Below are 25,030 nucleotides of genomic sequence, written 5' to 3'. Positions count from 1 at the left end.
TACTAATAGTAAAATCATAATGGCAGTGTTCTTAGTGGTACATTTGCAAGAAAGAAACATAATAATTTCATGTTCTGAAGCAACCTGTGCTTACCATGCAAGTCTGCATAAGATAGCCTTATGGGCTATTTGGACCTGGTCTTGATAACCACAAAATTTAAAATCCGTAAATCATTAAATAAACTAGGTTGGGTTTTTTTTTTCAACTGGAAATGCTTAATTTTCCATTTTCAAAGTGGTTTCTTTTTTTTTTTTAAAGTAATTGAATGTTTTAAATCACAAAACATTAAAAAGAATATTTATCTCAGGAAGTTTACAGCTGTAAAAACAAAATAATGTGTGGCTTTAAAAGAAAAACCTGGTTGGGTTATTTTTTTTTTTTGTGTAATAACATTAGTTGAGATAATCCTGGTGTTCTGCTTGTCTTTTGTGTTAGATATGAGCTCCTGAGACGTAAAATCCAGCAACCACTTGCGTCAAATCCCCCTGAAGATTTAAATCTGTGGCACAATATTTACTCAGGAACTCAGTGGTTTTATGAAGATAAGGGTCTTAGCAGGTGAGATTACAAAAACTATAAAAACAAATGCTGGCATTTTGTATAGTGTATGTTTAATAGTTCAAAGTATTTCTTGTGTCTTTATGTAGTGAACATATTAATTATGTAATGAAATATTTTTTGTCATCATCTTTGGTGTTAATCATTCTAATATGCAGGGATTTATTGTTAGTGTCATTCTTGACTCTTACATTGTTTTGCTTCAAAAAACAAATGAAAATAAAAATCTCATGAAATTTTATCATCAATATGCTCATGCAATCAAACCATTTAGATTTACGTGTACAGATGTTGTAGATTTGCGTGTTGTCAAAGTTATAGCGCAGGCAGAATGCATGTTTGAGGGAAACATCTGAAACTTTTTCTCAGCAATGTTTTATTTTACCTAATTTTGTTATGTTAGCTTCATCACCATTAAGTGCAGGGTGTTGAGAGTGGGGGAGTGGAGTGTGTGCTTGAGCAAGACATTTACTCTTGATCAACCTTAGTTTTTGCATCTTGAAGTCAAGGATATTGCTCCTTAAGACAAAACACACAAAAGAAGAAATTGTAATGGGAGATTCAACATGGATTCTGCACTGGGTTTTTGTAGGTAAAATCTCAGGAAAACCCTCATGGGTGGTTTCAGGGTGTGTGCGTTCTGTGTGTTGGCGTGTTTATGAGAGCTCCATGTAATTCTCTGGCCCTGAAATATCTGTACTTTCCTTCTACTTCTGTTAAAATTGTGTGAGCATCCCTCCTGAGCACAATGGGAATCAGGAGAAGGTGACCTCTGCTCCTGTCAGAGACACACCAAAGCAACCTCAGGGCCACTGACTCTTGCTTGCTTCTGCCTCCTTGCTGAAAGCCACTGCTCATTTCCATCTGTTGCAATAACTGCTCACAGAGCTGTTCTTGTACCAATCCTGCCCAAGTGTCCATCTCTTTCTCTCAGCCATGCTTGAAAGTCTGCATAGATTCACCTTTGGTTTAAGCTTTGCATATTTTAGTGGTGTAACATATTTAGTGTGTATTGCAGTTATGTCAGCAATTCAGAGGTGGCAATACATTCAGCCAGAGTCTCAATGACTGGTCATTAGGCACCATGACATTTTGAGTTGAATGAGATGTGGCCAAAAAGGTGTGCCTAGACCTTGGACACACCTGCACACTTCTCCTGGGGAAAGTTCTGCAACCTGCAGCTATGTTTTGCAGTTAACAGCTCAGGATGAGTTTCTGGCTGTTGAGAAGATGCTACAGTGAGGCTCAAGCACTCAAGCCTTATTTTTCCCAAAAGAAAATTCATATGTCAGCATTTATTTTTATTTGTCATACTTTAAGCATGTTTTAGAATTACTGATCTTGTCAGATGGTTTCTTCATTTCTAATAGGCTATGACAAACTCATTTTATTTTCATTGTTGAAAATATGGATTAAAAAAATTAATCACAAATTCTCGTCAGTAAATTGCAAGACTGGAGTCCTTCCTTTTTCTGTTATACTTGTGCTACAATGTCCAAGAAAAATTAAATATTTGCAAGTGACAGAAGATGTGGGGAGAGAAATAAGATGTGTTTTGTATATTTTTTCCAATTTGTCTATACATAGAGTTAGAGCTAGTGAGTTTCCATTAATTTGCTTTCTTCTCAGTGGGACTGCTAAAGTCTAGCTCTTTAAAAAAAATCAGGGTGTTATAGTAAAGCATCTAAAATGTATAAAAAGTAATGAAAATATACACTGTGAGTATTTTTTGTACTAAAATCTCTAAATATGAAGCATTTATTGTATGCTCCTTCATTGCATCTGTAGACCTCACTTCAGTGAAAATTTTTACAAGATGATCCTGACTTTCTGTCTTTGTGCAGTTTTGTGTGAGGCTTTTTACGAGGAAATTAAATTTGAGATTATGGAATCCCACTTAAAGTACATTAATATGCCTTTTGCTATAGGGAAGAAATGATGATGCAACCGTCACTTGGTTTAGTAAATACACATGTAGTTTTTAATAAATCTGTGTAATTGGAATATGCACAGTTCTGAGGAAAATTACTTTATTAAATGAGTTTGAACTGCTAGGTGCCTTTTTTGAGATGTTTTTGTAGTAGAAGAGTCCTGACTGTGTCGTGAATCCCTTTTACAAATGAGACTCTGCAAGTTAAAATCAGTGAGTTTCCCAAAAGAGGAAAAAAAGCCTCATTTGATTAAATTCTGATCCAAATTTTGGCAGGTTGCCACCACTGTAATTACATATTGAATTGAGCTATAATCTCTCAACACCTCAGAAGCTATGAAGAAATGAAATAATGTGTTTTATTTTTGTTACCATGTTAATTGTGCTGAATAATTTCCACAAAATAGACGCCTCTTAGGAAGTTCTCATTGGTGCATACCATACAGATGAATTTATATGCGGGGGGGGGGGAAGAAACAACAAAACTTGGCACAGGCGGAAGATTTACAGAAAATATTTTCTATGTCTGCATTTTTCATTGCATTTATTTTAAAAATGTCTTAGGTTCACAACATACGAGTACAAGCTCATAGTGCACAATGAGGTAGGATATACATCAAGTGAAGAAGTGATAGCTACTACATTAGCAGGATTACCAGGGAAAGGAAGTGTCCTCGTTGCACGTGCTGTTAATCACACTGCTGTGGAAGTGGAATGGTCAAAACCAAGTAAGTGTGCTTAGTATTTATTCCAGTAACTAGATGTTAACCTGCCATCACTTACCATGGCCTGCCTTGCTCTCAGAGGAAACACAGTCCTTGCCTTGATTTATAATGTACCTAAATGTCCTTGAAAGGAAAAAAAAAATAGGGAAAAATATGTGCACATTTTGCTCTCAGTCATGTTCTGCTCTTTCTGCACAATGTGAATAGTGAAAATGAAAAAAATAGTTAATGCAAACTCATGAGACATATATAAAGCAGTACTACACAAAATCCTGTTGTCTTTGTGGCGTATTTCATCCCTTTGTATAAAAATTTACATCTACATTCTTTCATGATGAGAAGATTCCCTTTTTCTTTCTTTATCTTCTGCTCCTTAAAATGAATTTAGCCAATTTCTCTAGTTGGTTTGTTAATACAGCTGTGAGGAATTTCTTCATGACTTAAATGCAAATGATATTGTAAGGACTGGGTGCTGAATTGCAACAAATGTAGTCTCTTTATTTTATAATTGCATGCCTGAAGTAAGCATGCTTATAAAAACTGACAAACGTAATAGATCTGAAGCAGCTCACTGAAGTTTCATTACCTTAGTAATCTAAACCCCTGACCTTCTAGATGTAGGTAATGCAATATGGTTTTATTTTCATTCATATCTTAGGAATTTCCTCCATATATGGTTGTGAATGTTGAAGTTAAACACCAAGACAAGGCCATTCATTATTTGAAAACCTTATCATATTTTATTACTTCTTGTGTTGTAACTAGTTGCAACTATTTTGTGTATCAGTGTTTCATTATTTTTCATAATATTTGTTTTCAAATTAGTTTTTTTGTTTTCTTTGGGAACTTGGGAGCCCTCAATATAAGTTGCCTTGCTGTCTTTCCCTACTGAAAGTTTCTGACTTCTAAGGATTTAGACTTTGTATCAGTACCACTTAAAAATAGCATATCATTCTTGATTAAGAGTTTTGATGGCAAACCTATATATTATTGAGCCTGAAAATATGTTTTTGGCTTTTATCAGTGCTCTGTCCCAGTGAGCTGAGTCCTGTTCAGTAGTACAGTGTGTCATTTTGTCATTTCAAGATTTTTGTGTTAGTGCTTACAGTTTTCATTGTAATTATACTTTTCATCTCAATGCCTAGTGGAAAAGCAGTTGCATTTAGTCAGACCTGAACTTAAACTGTATGACAAAGGACCGATAAGATAACAGATGACATCTGAGTCACTAAAATGGAGAAAACTTGCCTGGAATCTGTGCTTATCCATCAGCTCAAACCAGTGAATATCCTTCCCTGGGCAGCCAGAAAATTGTACTGTTTTTTCTGCCTTTCTCTGGGGAAGTTAGTGCTGAGTAAAATACATTTCAGAAAGAAATGTGAGGATTTGGGGGTTTTGCCTGTATGTATAATGCTTCTGAGTGTATTACAGCTTTACATGTAGATGATGTGCTCATGCTTGTTCTGAAACAATAACACATAGCTTCTCACTGTACTGTGAATGGCCAAAAGGCCATCTGGGTAGAGCTGAATGTCACTGGCATTAATGACATAGGCACAGGTCCTTTATTCATGGCTGGAGGAATAACACAGGATTGGAGTGGGTTCTGCGAAGTGTTGTTTGAAGGGAAGGAGCAAAAAGGCCTGCACACCATTGCTTGCAGTGAGTTTTACCTATTAATTTGTACATTCCATTGTCTTCATGGGGATGTCTAGAGAAAGAAAGCTTTCTCCAGTGTCAGATAGGATGATGAACCATCAATGATTTTGACATAATAGGGAGTGCAGTCTGCATCACTCCTTAAAAAGGTGGAATTGGAGGCACTTAATGGAATCTTTCCTTTTTTTTTTGAATAAGAGGATCTGCATAAAATTTGATTTACTCTTCTCAGTGAATGTTGTTGATAAGAAACTTGCTGACTGAAAATTTCCCAGTTGATGTCCCAGTGTTTTTCCTTTCTTTTTCTAGCACTGCAGGATTTGCAAGGAGATGTTGTTTACTACACCCTCTTCATGAATTCTACTGATGAGAGAAGATCTCTGAGGATCCAGGCTGATGTAAACTCTGTAGTCATAGATGATTTGCAGCCCAGCACAGAGTATGAGATATTTTCTCAAGTTTTTAATGGAGTCCACAGCATCAACAGTGAAGTTGTACATGTGACTACCTCAGATGGAGGTTGGTTAACAGTGAATGCAGGCTTAAAATCTGAGAATGAAATTGATTGATTTTTGTTAGGGTTGAGATCAGTCATCCTTCCATTATAAAAATTTCCGGTATAAAAGGAAAAAGGTCTAAAACATTAAAATGCTTAAGTGCTGGTTGTCATCTTGCGGTAGATCAATAAACGGTCCCACTGAGACAGAAACAAAAGCTCTAATAGCAGATATTAACCCAGTTTGTTCTCATCTTCTCCTGCATATTCCTGTCTGGGTGCACTAAGTTTGGAACTGAGTTCATATCAATAAATGGTGGAATTTAGAAACAATTAATGGGTTTTTTAAGAGATTTGCTCTGTGAAGCGACGTGCTTTTGACATGACAGTTGTACACAGGGCCTTTCCTGAGTCGCTAGAAGCTCTGTGTGCAAGTTCAGCCTCTATGAAAATTCTTTATGAGTCATTTCTATGCCAGTGGGTAAGTGCAGAGCTGGGGGTGGAGGTTGAGGATAAAATAATGATAAAAAAAATTGTGCATCTGAAATGTGTTTGGAATGGTCTTTCTAATCTTTTTGCTTTATAAAGTCTCATTATAAACATTATAATATCATTACCTCAGAAGCAAGTGTTCCAGGTCATTAGCAAAGCACTTTAAAGGAGGATTCCATTTCCTTTCTCATGCCAAAGGTCAGCACCTTTTGTTTATAAAACAGAATTGATGGTAAAAGCAATTTTTCAACTGGTAAAGATGGGTTCTTATGATAAAAATAGGCCTTTGCATGGCTATTTCTGACATGCTTAGATAATTATGTAATTTAACGCTAAGGAAGGTGTTGGGTTTTTTTCCTTTTTTTTTCTAAATAAATGTTAGACTTCATCATTACCTATAGTAATCAACATTTGAAACCATTTACATAATGGCAATATTGCATATTGCTTCATCTATAAGGCTGATAATGTCACGTTCCATCAGACATAAGGTATTTTGTTCTCAGGTTTTGCTTTAAAAGCAAAATGCTCTAGTTTTTCTTCTTTTTTTTTAAGAATTAGGATTGGGGAGACATAAAAATAATATTTGCATGTTGACAGTGCAGATGGGTGAGTAATTTATCATCATATCTCACTGGCCACATACTACTGATGATTGACACTGTGCTGCTGGTATAAAGCATTTTACCATCAGCTCTCATGATTTCTAACTGAGAGTATAATAAGCCAATTTACAGAAGACTACAGACTGTGATAACTTCATCAGAGGAAAGCAGATAAGCAGTGAACCCTTTGCTAAACCTAAATACTAATCTGCATTTGGTTAAACAAGTGCTTTTGCAGAGACAGCTGGAGTTTATTCAGTTTCTTCCTTTATTTCTAGAGCCTGAGGGCATGTTCCCTCCAGAGGTTGTCATCATCAACAGTACAGCTGTACGTGTCATCTGGACATCGCCTTCAAACCCGAATGGTGTTGTCACGGAGTACTCTGTCTATGTAAATAACCAGCAGTACAAGACTGGAACGAGCGAGCCGGGATCCTTTCTTTTGGCAGATTTGTCTCCCTTCACCGTGTATGAAATACAGGTTAGAATATGTTTTCTGGGTTGTGTGATGTACTTTAATTTTACTTGTTTACTTCTACCTGGATTTCCATGAAGAATATTGTTTTGCAAATTTCTTTACGCACATGGACATGTGTTTGCACTGATGCTCGTGTGCATATCCCTACCAGGAATATATTTATCTTTAGTGTATTTTGGTTTGTGTACACTTTTTGTCACAAATTTCCATTATCTCTTTTTTTCAAAGTGTCAAAACTCCATTTACTTTCCCCCAAATGCTCTGCACTTCAGCATTAGCAAAGCCCCAACACATATTATAAAGAGGCAAAGATTCTACTCCTACTCATTAAAAGAAAATTGCAATTGTTTAAGAAACATCAGGCATGCATGATGTATCTGTACAGTGAAATAATGATGTTGCATTTGACAGCCTATTATCAATTGTTTTTCCTTATCCTTTTGAGGGGTCAGCAGAGCTGATCTCTGAAATCATCACAGTACTTTCTATTGTCTTAACATGTGCAGTAATTTTTCTCTGCTTTTCCCTTTCTCTCTCTTTGCCTCTCTAGTCATACATCCAATGAAAGGTAAAATACTATAGGCAGAAACATAATATTAAAAATAATTTTAAAAGAAATCTTCTATCCTGACTTTGTATTAATGTCTTCAAGAAATGGATTTTCACACTTAATTGTAACTGTTCTTGTCTATTTCATGAAGGCTTGGTTTACATTGTTATATATGAGACAAACTTAGTAGTACCATATATACTTCATTCTGAAAATTTGTAGCCTGTTACTCCATGCTATAAATAAACATCACAGACAGGCACACTGTAGCAGATTTCCATGTGCCAGCCCCTCTGAAGCAGCAAACCTCCATCCATGAATACACATATGACTTTCTGAATGCCACTTGGAAACACATTTATCTTTTCTCAATAATAATGCAAATTCAGTGTACTGCTTCACTTATACACCCTCTATATTAATTTACCATGGCCACCTTCTATTGCTTGAGATGTTAATTATTCTTCTCTTCTGCTGTGCTAGTATTTGCATCAATGTGATAGGTAAAACCAAAGTAAGATGCCTTTTTTTTCCCCTTTTGATTATTTTTCTTCTTTTCCTGGAAACAATATTATCTTGGATGCATGTGCATCTCACTGGTAATCTTACAGCATTATTTTTCATTTTCATGTTTTTTTTTTTTTTTATTTGGAGTAACTTCACTGTTGACAATACAGAAACAATGTTAAGATCCTTCACTTTTAATCTTAGTATAATCCTAAGAATTGAAGGAATAAGAATTTATTTCTGTGACTTTTTTTCATAAAAAATTGTATCATTTCTATTTGCATTTCTCACTTTTAATTTAGAGAATAGATGTGAAGGAATGGAAAACACTAAGGAAAAATTATTTTTACTTTTATGTCAGAATATATACTAGGAAGAGAAACCTCACTCAAGGCCTCAAATAAAAGTGCTTTTTTTTCCAGTATTGTTTACTGGGGTCTACATATACATGCAGGAAAAACAAGTTCACTGCAACTCTTTTGGTGACAATTTAATAGAAAACAGTAATTAGTGCCAGAGGGCTGCATGTACCCTTCTTCAGAAAATGGTGTGGGAAAATGTGCTGCAGTGCAGTATATCTCTGGCAGATATACTTATCTCAAAGCTGCAGTATTTTCCTGGCTGTATGGAATCTGTTAAATAGAAAAGAATTATACCTTGGGTGAAGAGAAAGTCTAAACAAGTAGCAGAGCTGAAAATTTTCTGCATCTGAGTATGTGAACCTCATGTTCCTCTCCATCAGATTGAAGCCTGCACGGTGTATGCCTGCGTGAGGAGCAATGGGACCCAGATCACCACTGTGGAAGATGAGCCAAAACAGCTGTCAGCACCCACTATTGACATAATTGGCTCAAGGTACTGTGCTATAGGTGGTTTTCACGTATCAGGGAGATTTGTAGTCAGAATAGGGACCAGAATGTAAAGTTGTCTTCTCAAAATTGAATAAGATGCATGAAAGGATTCAGTATACACTTTGAAAACATTTTTAGTGATTGTTATCTTTGTCTTGGAGTTTTTTTGATGACATATCAATCAAAGAAGTCTCACCCTTGGTTGATTGTACATAGCCATTTGGGTATCACTGTGCTGTGATAATAAATAAGGCATAAGTGGAAATAGTTAAGAGAAGAAGTGTAGTGGAATGAAAATTATCACATTCTGCTGTCAGTTAAGAAGAGGAAGATTAATGTTCAGGGAGCAATGCGATGCTGATAATGGAAACTTAGAATAATTCTAGGTAAAAAAAAAGTCACCTATCACAGCAGTAAGAATTAGTAAGCTATCTGAAAAGGCATGCATATCTGTGTCTCCTTGAACCACTGTTTGCAGTGTGCCTGTCCACTACATCCACAGGCATGGGCAAGCTTCTTAATTGTAAAGGGAGCATCAAATTTGCAGTCCTTTGAAGCAGCCAAATAGTAACTTATACAGTGATTCTTTGGGAGTTAATGTCTTCCAAAGACAAAGTAAAACTTAGCTTGCAAACACATTTTTCAGAATTCCACCAACAGTAAAGCAGTTAACCTCCTGTGTTTGTGTTATCATTACTGTGATTTTTCCACTTCTGGTGGAATATGCTCATTAGCAGTGTTTCTTCCATCAAAGGACCAAAAAAAGTCTTTTGAAAATAATTACTATCTAACATCTGAGCCCTCAGGAATGGCCAGCAGAATGTTTTTCCAGTCTCTTAAGGACTTTGGCTTCCTGTTTGCTATTTGTATATTTTGCTTGAATTGAGCATTTTTCTCTGTATAAGGGTGAAATTATGCTTGCTATTTTTCTGTCACACATACAGATATAGTCAAAGCTTGTTTGATGATAAGAACTCAGTTCAGGATCTCATCTTTTGCCCTTGGCTTTAACTTACTTATGCCTTTGTCTGTATTGTCTGTACTGCAAACACTTATGCATGTTTCTGCTATTATATATAGACTAAATATGTCATAACACATGAAGGCAAAAGGATCAAAAAATGCCTTCCTACTTTATAATCTGCTCAGCCAGAAACAGACTCTGTTTCTACACTGCCTTTTCCTACATGTCATATTATCATCAGCTGTTCTTATATCCCAAAAGAATACTAACTACTGATCGATTGCCCGGACATGTCTGGCCGTGGCCTACATGTGCCCCGGGTAGTTCATTTATTTGCCACGGTGGATTTGCTAGAGTGGAATTTAATCAATAGCTAATTCATTAATTCTGGTCCTCGAGTATGTAGGGATTGTGCAGTATAAAAATGACTGGCTGGCTTCAGCTTTGATTGAAATATGACAAACACTACAGCTGACAGCCTTAGCAGGTGTTGGGCTGAATGTGAATTTTGCTTATTTATCCTCCATAAACGAAAAAGCTTGGGAAAAAAAAAAAAACAACAAAGCACCAGTTTGTGTGGACTGGAGGACATTTTAATACATATCTGTCATCAGAGAGTGAAAAAAAAAAAAAAACATTTCTAGAGTATAGGCTCATGGGATACAATGAAGCCTGTGCAGTTGATTGTCTTTAATTGGAACCATGGCATTTTCCTCTCTTCTGAATCAGTTTGGGGGGCTGTATTATTGATGAGAATGCTGTAGGATAATGTCTTTGTAGCATTCACAAATAATTGTTTTAAAATTTGCCTCAAGGTGCTACATGACAGAAATTATAATTTCACCCACCAACTTAGAAGTCTTTCTGGTAGCAGCTCCATCCATACTGTTCTAATGAAGGTTATACCACCAGAGCCATTATAAATACCTTACTTTCCCACCCCTTACACTTAATAACTCAGCTTCAGGCTGATACTTGGCACAGAAGGTCACAGTCCTGATAGAATTATTTTATAATACCAAATAGAAAACAGTGTGGGACCCAGTCCTGAAGTTCTAAGTCAGGTTCTCCTTTGTTATGTTTCTTGCCTGCATTTAGGGTTTTTTGGGGGAGATGTTGCTTTGACCATGTTTAGGTAGAAACAAATCTACCAATGAAAATCAGGTATGCTTTTGGTTTGTTTTGTTTTTAATTAGGGTTTCAGGATTTGACTCTGTAGACAGGTACAGTATTTTATTACCCAGTTTAGAAAGTTCTCTGAGTACTGAATGAATATGGATACTGACTGAAAGTTTGAGTAGTGGATTTAATATTCATGGTGTGTTGGAAAATAGGTCATTCCACTTTAAAACACTCTTCTTTCTCTTTTTCCTTGTTATACAGCAATTCTGTTGTGTGCTTAATTCGAAGGTTGATGGCTCAGAAAACATCATGGCCTAATCTAAGAAGCCTAGGGAAAATCCTTTATGGGTTCATGAAGAGAGGTCTCTTAGCATCTTGGGGAGAACCAGAAGCCCTGGTCAGGGTATAATGGAAAGCTCAAAGATAAGGCCCTGAGAGAAAAGTTGGGAAATCTTCGGCTTGGTGTTCAGTATCATGGCACTTTGAAAGGTTTCTATATCTATTGCTATTTGTGGGTGAATGAGGAGGAGGAATTATGTCAAATGAACATGCTAGCAAAAAAGATTTTAGAACAAAATGGATAAAACATAGCAATAAATTATTTGGATTATGGTATTTGCTCGTGAGTTCTAAAGGAGATCAAATATGAAAGTGTCAAACTGCTGTGCCATCTTAAAAAGCCTTTAAATTTGTCTCATTGCTGGACAAATGGAAGATGAGAAAATATAGTGCAGATTTCAGCAAGGGAATATTGGGAACTAAAGACCAGGGAGCCTGATTTTCCATACTGGGAAAATGGTCAGAGAGCCAGAAGACACCTGATTGCTCTCCCTACTCTAGTCATGGGAAACACAAAGCACTGAAAGGTTTCTCCAAGTAGTTTGTAGCAACAGCAGAGGCGTGATGCCATTTATCAGACTGTCTGGGCTGTGTCATACTGCTTTCTCTGTTATGTCAGCCCTGCATCCACCATGCAGAAGGTACTTAACTCCTGTGCAATGGTGCTGCAGCAGCTGCTCAGCATGTGTGATCTCCTGATGAGGGAAGTATTTTGTCCACTAGTCATTAATAATAGCACTGCTCCCTATCTTAAGACTGTCAGGTGAATCTTGTGCTGTTTTTTTTTTCTGTTTGGTTTTTTTCTGTTGTTTTTGTTTTGTTTTGTTGTTTTGTTTTTGTTTTTTGTTTTTTTGGTTTTTTTTACTTCCAGCTCCTAAAAAGTAAAAGTAAAGTCATTGAATCTTTGATTTTTTTTTTAATTTTTGGATTTAACTCTTGCATGTGATGAGACTAAGGGAACATTCATTATCAATATTCTGAAGTGAAGCCTTCATGTATCTTTAATCTTCATTGTTAAAACTTTTCTACTGTATTGAGAAAAAAAAAACAACCTGAAAAACAAACAGGAGTCCTTTTCTGCTTTATGGGCACTTGGCAATGATGCAGGCAAACCCCAGAAGTTTATTTCCAATATCTTTTTTATATATCTGAAGCATTATCAAAATTTAAAAATACTGTTATTTTTCGTGGATTAAAAAAAAAAAAATCTATCAGGAAATGTCAAAAATAATTGTCTTTACATTTTTGAGCCAAATTATTTCACTTTGCTCTCCTTCACAAAAGCAGATACACCTTCATGGATCACTTTGAAATTGTTCTTTATCTCCTGAAAGACCTTTCATGGACTTGTAGTCTGAAGCAGATTATTTCTGTGAACCTGGCTAGGCTGCTTCAGTATTTTCACCTCAGTGACAGCAGTGGGACTCCCCCAGCATAGGAACTATCATAAATGGCAGACACTTGGAGAGCTCTCTGGTAGACAAGGATTATACCCCACCCGTGAGGTGTTGCAAGTTTTTTGCCTACAATTTGTGAGTCTGTTTCTGCAGGTCAGGCTGTGGGCACTTCCCAGGATAGACACAACTCCAGAGTATCCCACAGGGAGTGACTGGATAGAAGGAGAGGACAGGCAGGCTCTGTCCCTGTGTTCCTGCAGCTGTATCAGATGCACCACACATGACACAGCTGCCTGCAGCCCATCATGACCCATTAAATCTGCACCTGCTCAAGAAGGTTTTCAGCTCAGCCTTCGGCTGGGGGATGTCAAAAATCCTCTGCAGGACCATGAAAACCCTGCTGTTCTTTTTAAACTGAGCTATGCACTGCTCTTGCTGTGTTGCCACAATTTGCCATGGTTGGCAAGCATCAGAAGGTGTAGACGTAACTGGAACACCCATAAAATTTGTAAAAGAGTCTGCTTGCCTATGAGCCTGTTCTGGAAGGTCATGCTGAGCTTTACCTCGTTGGCACTGGTCAGTGAATCTTCATTCCACACTGTTTCCTTGTTCAGCTGCATTTTTTCTTTACATCAGGCTATGTCCACCCCAAATGTGTGTCTATCAAATAATAGTAAAGCGATTGCTTGTTAAAGGAAGGAAATGCATACTGAGTTCTGCAGAAAAGGCAAAATTCTTAAATCATTGTGTTAATTCTTCGACCTAATTTTCAATTATATTAGAGAGAAATATGACTTGAAAACCTGCAAAAAGCTGGCGCAATACTCTGAAAATATACTCATGAGAGTCTGAATGAAACATGCAGAAAGCAAATAATTCAAAAATATGACTAGGAATGCTTTCTTTGCTCCTGTGATCTATTCTGTGCAAAGACCAGGAGAGAGTTACAATGGCATTTAAAAAAGGTTAAAGTGCTGCCCTTATTTTCCTTTTCTTTCTACCATTTTTTTCCTGAAGTTTTTACAATGTATTTTCCTGCTTTTCTGCTTTTAAGTGTAACATTATTCAAATGTGGAGGGGTGCATTTGTGTATGTGTTCACGTGTATGTGGTAGAACAGGTAGAGAATACAAAATAGCAATGGATGGAATATGGAATTAAATCTATGATTCAGATGAAGACCTTGAAATGATAATGGCAACTCTACAAGCCACCTATGAATTTATTCCCTCGTAGGTGACATTAATTCCTGGTCTGCAAAGGCTTATTGCAGTTTGTATTCCTCTGTTTGTACCGCAAGGAAGTGAAATAATAGTTCACTTATTTTTATTCTGTTAAGATGTCAAAGTTTATCTGAGCACCTGCTGTTTCACTGCAGCATTTTCACTTTGAATTAATGCTAATTTCTGATGTCACTGGCATTCTGACAGTGACTGTGTAACTGGGACATGGAGATTAAAAAGAGGTACTTGGAGCCTACCTATGCCATGTTGTCAGTCCTCCTATTGATGTACATGTAGCTTTGGGATCTTCTCTCCACCCAAAGAGTCGCAGTGAAAGGAATTTGTGTTTTATGCAAGACTCCACAGTGGTTGTGCAAGAAGTTAGGCATTCATTTGAAATACGGAAAAGTGGAAAATTCGTACTTTTGTTTCAAATGTCCCTTGTTTTCTTGTTTGTTTGTTTTTTTTTTTTTTTTTAAATTTATCGTAGTACTAAGTGGGCTTTTTGAGGAAATGTCTACACATTTTTAGTAGTGATAGTCATGCTGCAGCTGAGCATGATTTAATATGCCTTAAGATATTTTCTTCCTTAAACTGATGATGGTCTGATATCAAACCTGAAATCAGCTACAGGATTTTCTTTTACAGACAGTCTTTGCGGGCTGCTTCAGTGGTACTTTTGCACTCAGTCAGAAGTCTTGAATCATAGTCGTGATAAACACTTCAATTTTTTACTTTTAATTATATGTCAATGAAAATATTTAAGTCCAGAAGGGAACTAGTGCTTACTTGTGAGTAAGGTGCACTGGCAAAGGTAGTTATGAAATGGAGGGAAAACAATAATGAAATGAAAATAATAAAATGCTAGATAGTTAATTATACATAAGTTTCCGGAAGTGGGAATGAGATGCCATTTTAAACAGCAACATTTAAGGACTTTGATTGTGTGGATAATTTGTTTTCATGGAGTATTAGCACATATGGACACTTTTTAAAAAATTTTAGACCTTTGATCATTAAAACAACTGTGAAATTTGTTAACCAGAAGAACATTTTAGAAACTTCAAAATGCTTCACTCCATGTGAACTAGTTTAAGAAGGAACTACTATATGCTAATCACTTAATGTATGTAGCTATACAGGCATAAATACATCCAAATGTTGAACAGATGTTGGTTTTCTTATTGCAGATCTCTTCAAATCAAGTGGGCATCGCCAGGACAGCCAAATGGCATTATCCTGGGATATGAACTCCTACGTAAAGCGTGGCAGAAGTGTACTTCATCAAAAACTCCAAGAAACAGAAAAAGTAATAGAATGTGCATCTCATTGGAATGTAAAAAGGATGAAAATATCTGTGGAGAAGTCTGTTACCATCCAGAGTCGGAGGTACTTCTGTATTCTTAAGTTACATAAATAGTGAAAAAATAGTACTTTTTTATGAAGAGATGTATAAATCAAACCTCTAGTTATCAGAGAAAAGTAAGTGGAGGATTCTGCTTCTTTTGATACTTTAAAATCAAGGCTCTGATAGTTATCTTTAAACTCTAAAATCAACTATGGATGTTTGAGCTCATACAAGGATAGCTCTGTGTGTGTCATCTGATAACAAGTGATTCTTTTATCTTAAGACTTTGTTTGTTGACCTTATTTTTCCTTTTAGGAGAAATGAATTGGTAAGCATTTATCAATGTGTTCATTAACACTTTGGTTTGGTGCAGTGAAACCAGAAGTGACTGTCCAAATTGTTTTCATTTATAACATGCTGGTTAAGGGTAGAAGTAATTTTAACACACTTGAATTAAATTCTTTGCACAGAAAGGTAAGCTAGAACCTGTGTTTTAAAAACCCTTCAAGTATGTTGCAGGTCTGGATGGGGACTTAAGTTTCCCAACCACTACAATGACCACCTCACTTCACAACATCAAACTTCTGAAGTTTCTTCCCTTCAGAAAGCTTTGCTTCATGTGTATAGTGCAGATGTTCATCCCAAGAATTCAGGCTATATAGGTGTTCCCAAGTAAATCCCACAAGTCGTGGATAATGAAGTTTGAGGAGTGTCACCTCTTGAGTCCACTGACAGTCCCATTGTGACAAATTACGTGGTGGATACACATAGATCTCAGTGTGTGTTTTTGCATCCTACCTGGGACAATTGGCACTAAACTGGGAGTAGCTGTTGACTCATTCAAAGGCAGAGAATTTGCTGCAGAGAGACCTCAGCAAATTAAGAGAGGTGGGCAACCACCAACCTTACAAAGTTGAACAAAGGAAAGTGCTGGATTCTGTACCTGGGACAGGGCAACCCCTGCAAACACGTGGTAGTTCCTATGGCTCCTTTACCATAAAGACATTGCACTTGACCACTGAAAGGCCACAGGAGATTTCTAGGTGTATGCAAAATTTGAAAAATGGTAGCAAACCTATAAAGATGCTCTCTGTGTGAGGAGTCATTCCTCAAATCCAGCATGGCAAATGGTGGCTATTAACATGGCTTGCTGGGGTTTTTGTTCCCCCTTTTAAATTATTCCTTGGCTAAATGCTTAATGACCAGGTTCTTCAGGGAAGAAAGTCTATTTAGATTCAACTACAAGTGGGTAACTGTGACATGCCATTGATGAGCAACTCTGAATGGGAAGTATCATGATTTGTTAGAGGCTTTTCTAAATTATGGCTATTTTCAGGTTAATCTTCATATGAGTTCCTGTTTAGGAGTAGGATCAATAGCATAGCAGGAGTCTGTAATGGTTTTTATTGACAAATGAGGTAGAAAACTCTTAGTTTGAAAGTAAGATTTAATGTCATGAAATAGTGTCTCTATTTGTCAAAGACATCATCACATGGTCTGTGACTAAAGCAAACAATATGTATTCACAAGATTCCCTGTCAGACAAGACAGTAATTAAGGGAGTGATTTATTTAAGGGGTTCAAATCAAAATATAAATTATTCCAGCCAACACAGCTTTAGCTTTTGAATTCCCTTGAAAGTAATACTATATTAAATATTAGTATTTATGAAATCTTGCAAGAGAATTATGGACAGCCCTTTTTTCTAAAAGGTAAAATTATTTATTTCAGGCTTCTGGCATGGTAGACTTTTACTATATCTTGGCATGTGCATGAATTAAATTTGTATTAAATTAGTTTTAGAAGTTTTCTTCTTAATTTTTATTTTTTCAGTCTTCATACATTTATGGTAACTTTGAGCTTGGAGAGTGTTCATTTATTTTTATAGCTTCCTGGCTTTTTAGTTTTTTCTAATTAATTTTGCGTTCCATTGTTCTAATAGTCTCTCTGTATTCTCCAAGACTGTGGTTAGGAGTGAGTGCTACGTGTTAAGCAATGGATATATAGTAAATGACTGGAAAGTCCACAGGAAACTGAAGCACTTATACGTAAAATGAAATGGGGGTGATTTTTGTGGGTGAATTGATTAAAACTCCCTTCCCAGAGCATTGTCTGTTTTGCTACATGTACCCATACTAGCCATCCAAAATGGCTGTAAGAGATGTCTACAGACCTCTTGGTGCCTTTTGTGCCTTTTAAACTGGAGTCTGTGGCAGGGACAACATAAGACAGTGGCAACCCTCTCTCATATTTTTATAAAACTCACTGTCAGGTTTTATGCTGGTGTTTCTGGTCCTTGGATTTGGCAATCTGCTGGACAGCAGTGAAAGGCAACACTGATAAGTATACACTTGTTCCAAAAGTCTCTTATCCCAGTGCCAGCTGCACTTCAGAACCACAGAATGGTTTGGGTTGGAAGGGACTTTAAAGACCATCTTGTTCCACCTCCTGCCACGGGCAGGCACACCTTCCACTGGAACACGTTGCTCAAAGTCCCATTCAACCTGAACTATTCACCATACATCGATTATACAGCCAAATGTGAAGAGATGCTACTGAGAATTAAATGCTGAACAGCTTTAGTGATGCTCAGATCCAGAACTTCCAAAACCAGAAGTTTTTTGATGATGGACTGGTCAGCAAAAGCAGGCAGTTGTATATAAATAGACAAATGGGTTGTAGAGTTCTCACTTTTGCTTGAGTCACGTATTGCACCTTGTTTACAAGACAAAATCTGGATCTAATTTCCCTCTTACAGTTTTCTTGAATTCATGAGTATAAAGTAGAGGAAAACCAGGCCTTTTGTATAAAATTATTTTAAGATATGTCCTTCATTATTTATTAATCTTTCTTTATGGATTTATGGATTACATTTGGGATCATCAGCTTGCTATTGTAAGACACTGAATAAAAAGAGGGATTTTTATGATTCAGCTACATAAGAGATCGCCAAAATATAACCCACTCCAGTAAAAGAAATACCAGGGTGTGTTGTCATTGTGCAGCAGAGTGGGATACAAGGACTTTTTATCCAACACTGGCTGAGCTGGGTCCAGCCAAGTGTTGCAGCTCTGTGAGAAAGGCAGTGGGAAACAGCCTGGCTGCCACGCTGCACTGCTGTGTGCGTTCTGCATTTGGGATCCAGGTTAGAGCCTCTGCTTGGGACTGTGCTCTGCAAATAAACCAACTCACACTGCACCATCCAGGGCTCTCTAAAAGGGCAAGTGACCTTTTCACAAAAGGGACATATGTACATGCACATTCGTGGGCACATGCAGGACTGATGTTAAGCCCAGTGAAGACCAAACATTCCTCCCATCCTAAACAGTCTTTGCATTAGATCCTTACTTCTTCTTTCTAGTTGTTATCCAATTTTCTGCTTCAATATTAGGATTCTTTATTATTTTAACTAAAGTTAACATATTGTTCCTAGTATCCTTGCCCTGGTGTTTAATCAGACTTGCATGGATTTATTCCTTGAGCAGAGAAAGAATTTAGAAATATTTTTGTGTGTGTATTTTTTTCAGAAGAGCTGAGAATACACTTTGATGTTGAATTTTGTCTGCTGTCAGGAGGGTCCCTATGTCCTGTGAAACTTTCACAGTGGCAAACTGTTCTGCTTGAGTATTCCCAAGTTGCCAAAATTCTCAGTCTTTCTCTAGCTGTTTTCAGTAAGATGTGATCCATAACTCTACCTGTATGTGAAGTCTTATGACCATGAGGTTAGCAGAGCTACTTCAATTAACAAGGGAGTGTGCCCAAGTTTCACCCATCAGGTAGCATAATCTCAGCATCAATGAGAAAGGCATTCCTGTATTATCCATGGAGCTACCAAACTGTGCATCTGTTTTTACTGACATCCTGAGATGAACTCTGAAAATAATGAAAATAACTCTGAAAATAAAGGTACAGTAAAAATAAAGGAGGGGCATAAAGGCTAATAATTTCCGCTCGGTCTGCATCGTGAGCCTGAATATCAATGGTTAAAAGGGTCCCGACTGAAGGTGTTAATACAGATTCAGCACTTTTTATTTTCAGGTGCAACAAGCTGCATAAATCTGCAGTTAATGAACTAATCAAATATAACTGACATTAGTAGCAAGTGCAGGCTTACCCCTTTACTCATTGCAATTAATGTGCTATTTATTAAAAACACCAGCAGGACACTTTTTTTTTTTTTTTAGGACAGGAAGAGTAAAACAGTGGCTTGATATCCAGCCTCTAAAGCTATCAACAGTGAAACATAATGCATGTTGACACTGGTGAAGAGTATCCCACAAATATTTATGCAAAACTTACTATTAATGTTAGCAATATTGTATGAATTCTTTTCAAGCTCTTTTGGGCTTAGAGAACCTTTAAAAATATTACACTTCTTGTTGTAACACACCTGAAAGACAGGAAATGAAACTCATTTTAGGAAGATAATATATAGTGATTTGTAACAGAATAACAATAATTTCTGCTCATGGATTTTAGATCTAAGCCTGCATCAATTACCAAAAGAGAACTGTTAGAGCAAAGAAATGTATAAGTATACTTAGCTAAAAAGGGTGTCTGTATAGATTCAGAGATAATTTAAGTAAAAAAAGAATGAGCCTTGCTAATTTAAAATATTCCCTCTCACGTGAGAACATGATGGGTCAATCATTACTCTGGTGTTTTCTCCACAGGCAGAAATTTTTAATGAACTCCTGTAGCTAATAGGAATTCCTGAGAGTGTTTTGAGAATTGCTATTTCACAAAGTGGCTCTGGCAGCAAGCGTTTGACAAGAAGGATAAACATGGCTGCCTAGCACATCTGTTTATTTGAGTAAATCAGTTCTTAGCTCAACTGGCATGTGTCCATAAGGCCAGATAATATCCTTCAGCAAAGTCTTCAGCAAGCAGAGGGATCAGGGATGACACAATTGTAATTAAAAGAGAGTTGCTTAGATAAGTTTGGAGTATTTTTAAAAATTGTGACAATACTGTGTAATCCTGCCTGCCAGATTTGATATCTAGTACTCTGTGCTAGTGTCATGGCTGACTGGACCTTTCTCAGACTACAGAATAAGCCTTTCTTTGTGCCCAAACCTTCCCAGTCACTGTGCTCCTGCATCACAGTCGCTCCAAGTGCTTGGGTGGGAAGAGAATGACAAGATTGATTTGTGAGTTACTTTGTGAGGTTACTGATATTTTTAAGGGCTCCCATGACAGCTAAGGATGAACATCTTGTATCATCTCCATAGACAGTGAAGATCTTCTGGTTACCAAATGTATGTTGAGCATTCAACCCTCTTCACAAGGGTGAGATCTCCAACCTACCTAAAATACTGTTGGCACCTTATTTGTTCACTCCAGGGCTCTGCTTCCATGTACAGGATAACACCACCCAGTTGGGACTGTCACATTTAGATGTAAGAGGATGAGCTCATAATTAACTTTTGCCACTGTAACTTTCAATCCACCTGCTCTTCTCTTTCTGTGATGCAATTTTAGCATTGCTTGAATGGTTTGGGGGTTTTTTATGGATTGATAATGCAGAATCCTTGGGCTGAATGTTGATGTATATAGAAACTATCTCTAGAGGACTGCCAAAAAAGTGCTCTTTAACAATTTACAGCTGGCTGAAGAGGATGTTATGAAACTACATAATAATAGCACCAATTGTATCAGCTGGTAATGCCAAATGAGAGTCTGAATGTGTTTTAGAACTGACTGGGCCCCTCTTTAGAGACTGTCCATAGGTTGTTGAGAAATACTGAGGATCTTATGTAATTTTTAACAAGAGGAAAAAGCTGCTGAAACTACTGTAACACATCTCGATGTACAGCTGAGGATTTTGTGCAGAAATTGAGGAGGAAAAGCATAGACACCAATAATAATGCAATCTTACAGACAGTGTTTCAAACTGAATGCTGTAGAGTTAGTACTACAATGGTCCTCCTGGTGTTGGTGTGAAATATGCAGAGTAGCCCTTTCTACAGAGGATTCACGAGGCAAGTGGCATTTCTTAAAACTGGAAGCATCTCATGGAAAGTAAAATGGCTGCTCAAGCATTTGAGCCTGGATAAAGCCAAAGATGTGCATCTTTCTTTATCTGAAAGGTGGAAAGACTGTTCAGATGAAATTTGAGTGGTGGCCATCACTAAAAATAATGAAAAATGGGATGACAAATGAAATCCATGAAAAGAAGAGGTGGTATTGGGCCAGGCAGATCACAGAGAGAGACACCAGACAATCCCAAGGGGCACAAATTGGGAACAGAAATGCTTGAGAAACATGTGTTTGATATCCTTTCATGCAAGCAGGTTCAGAATTTCTGACTGGTGTCTCAAGCTCAGGTTGCAGTAAAAAGGACAAGACAGAGGGCGTTTTTACAAATATTGAGAACTGTTGCTAAAGGTGACCTATTCTGAGCAAAGTGGCCCAATAGGGCCCAACAGTGGCCCAATAGGGCCACTTTTAAGAATGAAGTTTTTAAGAATGCTTTTAATTCACTTAGAAATACAGAGAGACCAGGTAAACTTTTAGGTTTCTTTGGAGCCAATTGTAAATGAAGAAAAACTCAGCCTGTAGTGCATGCTAGTCATTGTAAAATATCCAAAAGCCAGAAAGCAGAGAAGAGTTCTAAAGCAGTTTTATTTGACATCCTAGCTAATGATCTGGAAGAAAGAACAGTAGGTTAATTAAATTCATAGATTGGGTTATATTACCAGTGACAAAGTGGACAGCAAAATAATGTAATAGGGCCTACAAAGATCCAAAATTCCTGAATAGAAAATTATAAAATTTAGCTATGTTGGTAATCTAAAACAGATGCTGAATGGGAAAGCAGAAAACAGTGCCACAATTCAAAGCATATAAGGTTATAAAAACCTTAAAATAAAATGAGGAAACAGGAACCTCCCATGTCCTACCTCATGTTAGTTGTGGGTTACCTGTTGGTTATGTATTGTAAATTGTAACTTCAGAACCTAATCTAATGCACCCAAGGGTGATGGAATAAAGGTCATTGAAAAGTAAACAAAACAAAGCAGCATCCTTTGAAGTGAAAGAGTGTTTACAACACCAGAAAACCAATATTTTCTATGTATATCTTTTAGTAATGTTATAATTATAATACAAAATAGATGCCCTGATTCTATTAATATACATTTTTAAAAGTTTTTTTTTCTCAGGTAATAGTTAAAGTAAAGGTAAACAAAAGATCCTTCAGAGGAACACTTTCTTTCTTTCTTACTAAGCTAACCTGATTTAGGACATGGTAAAAGTCAGTAGTGGAAGAGGGCCATTTCAAAAGAAAACCAAGGAGGAACTCTGCTCTAACTTCTCTGCCCTCCTGACAACTCCATTTCATGCCTAGCTGGAAGAAGCAGATGCAAGTTGCACTGCCTGTAGGTTCCAAGTTTGGCATTTTTGTGGTTATTCTACTGACTGTATGATTTGCTGTATATTCAGTGTGCCACTCCCTTGACACAAGAGTAAGTGTACAAATAATTATTTCATTGTTCAAATATATAATTTTCTCAAGAGCACTTAGAAAGAAATCCACAGTTAAAAGGCCTTTTCAAAATTCATTTCCATGTAAATTTTATTTTGAAAAAAATAAATCCTTATATAAATACTATTTTCTTGAGATCACATTGTCTGAAGAACTGTGGTCATAAGTAAGTGTTTGTGTCTATAAGAAGAAAATTCCACTTATTTTTATGTGAAAGAAAACCTAAGATCTCATATTGGGAAATACTGTTTTTCAATTGTAAGAGTTTCATCATAAATGAAAAAAAACAAAAACAAAAACCGAGAATTGGGAAAAACAAAAAAGGGTCAGGTGATGGTAGACTAAATCCACTATTTATTTGTATTGTTTATGGTGTTGCAATCTACTCTACAATAAGAGACTCAAAGAGCCTGCAAGGCATATGAAGATGATTCATAATAATGGACTATTTTATGAAGGTGCAGTATGGTTGAAGGCCACAGAATAGCAGCATGTTGACAGACACGCAGTAGTTTATTGAAGTCTGATAATGCTGGAGGGCACAGAATTTTAGCCAAGTTACATTTTATTTGACTGCAGTCATATTAGTGTCTGTGCTAGGATACATGTTTTCATATACGTTGTTTTTGCCAGACAACACATTATGTTCTGTTTACAGATATTGCCTTACTGATTTTTTTCTTTTTTATTTTGTTCTTTTTTTTTTTTTTTTTTTTTTTTTTACTACTTCTAGGTATGTTGTAATGGGATTCTGCACAACAATAAACCTGGCTTCCAATGCTGTGAAGACAAGTACATTCCATTTATTCTGAATTCACCAGGGGTTTGTTGTGGTGGTCAGATACATGCTGTGCAACCAAAACATCAGTGCTGTGGTGGTTATTACACCAGAGTTTTAGTAGGTAAGAGACAGATCCTCTCCACTTCTTGAATGAAACAAAACAGCAAAGTTGATGTATTTGTTAAACCAAGGAGAATGAAAACAATAAATGTGAGATTTAGCAAGATACCTAGGTGTCTTCAAGACTTGTGTTCAGTGCAAAGACAATTGCACTCACATTGCCTTCTAAGCACGGTGCACTCTGCTTATACAAGAAAGGCTTAATTGATGAAACCTGATGATTGGGTCATTTCCCAGAGAACTAATTTATGCCAAACTATACTTAATTGCAGTAAGTGCTGCATAATGGGGAGGGCAGTTCTGCTTAATAGGAACACCATCAGGCAATTTAGTGGTGAAGTTGAGTTCTGTGCTGGACTTGACCCCACATGATTTCCATAGCCATTTCTGTTGTGGAACAGTTGTTAGCATTTGCTGTTGGTATTCTGGATTACATCACTTCTACTTGTTTCTACATTGTCTACTCTTTGCTTCTACTAATGTTGCAGATCAAAGTATACTTCCCACGTGCATTAACTTTGATGGTAATTTATCCTTTCCTTAACTCTCAGAGCTGTTTGGGAAGTTTGCCAAAACTGTACTTCTGTGTTACTGTTCAGAGTTTGGTTTTCCAGTTCTTTTGTGGGTCATTGTTGACAGGAAAAGGGGGAGGAGATATCCCTTTCATGGGGGCAATGTTCAGAGCACATAACTCTTTGTAGGCAATTGTCAGGTCAGGAGCTAAAATGCTTCCATTACTCATGAGCTGGCACACATTCCGTAGGCTCAGAAACACTTGATATTTTGCCAACACGTTCAGCACATCCCAAGTTCTGATCTTTTGAAAAGTAATTCATATATCACAATATTAGAATGCCTTCCATGATGTCATCAGGAAAATGCTATCACATGGAAGAACCAGAGAAGTGTGTTTTGCTGACCTCATTAATCTCAGTGTACTGAAATGGAGAGATTATACTGTGACCTCTGTCCCCATCCAGTGGTCTGTGTTAACTAGCTTAATGTTGTTTACATCAAGAAAGAAAAGCACAGTGGAACAAAATGTCTTGTGTCTGAAAGTAGTTCTTGGTCAGTCAGCAGTCCACAAGCATGAAACAGTGAATGTTTGAACATGTTTTTGAACAAATTTTTTTCTAAGTATACTTACTGCATTATTTTTCTATACTCTAAAGGGCACCAACATGAAAATTGTTGGTCACTTTTTTCTTTTTTATTTTTATAAATATGCTAATAACCTCAAGCTAAATGTTAATGTGGGTCATTATTTGATAAGGATGACAATTAACTGGTAAGACTGCATAGTAGTTTTTAGAGAGAGAACATTTTCAAGCCTAGCTTGGAATGGATCCCATTTTGAGAGGTTAATGAGAAGGTTACTGATCCTTTGTGTCTTATGTTT

The 25,030-nt window shown here is 36.8% G+C and overlaps 1 protein-coding gene across 1 annotated transcript in view; it reads left to right on the top strand.

The window, feature by feature from the left end:
* Positions 1-25,030, top strand: part of USH2A (usherin) — a 374,892-nt gene that overhangs the window by 262,316 nt on the left and 87,546 nt on the right. Inside the window, exons 42-48 of the mRNA XM_062490428.1 lie at positions 437-559; positions 3,054-3,217; positions 5,183-5,392; positions 6,745-6,947; positions 8,744-8,856; positions 15,087-15,285; positions 23,464-23,632. Coding sequence (XP_062346412.1) covers positions 437-559; positions 3,054-3,217; positions 5,183-5,392; positions 6,745-6,947; positions 8,744-8,856; positions 15,087-15,285; positions 23,464-23,632 — 1,181 coding nt within the window. The remainder of the gene's footprint in view (positions 1-436; positions 560-3,053; positions 3,218-5,182; positions 5,393-6,744; positions 6,948-8,743; positions 8,857-15,086; positions 15,286-23,463; positions 23,633-25,030) is intronic.

Source organism: Cinclus cinclus, chromosome 3, assembly GCF_963662255.1.
Source record: "Cinclus cinclus chromosome 3, bCinCin1.1, whole genome shotgun sequence".
NCBI lineage: Eukaryota > Metazoa > Chordata > Aves > Passeriformes > Cinclidae > Cinclus > Cinclus cinclus.
Note: the sequence above shows the minus strand (reverse complement) of the source record. Positions and strands in the feature narration are given on the sequence as shown.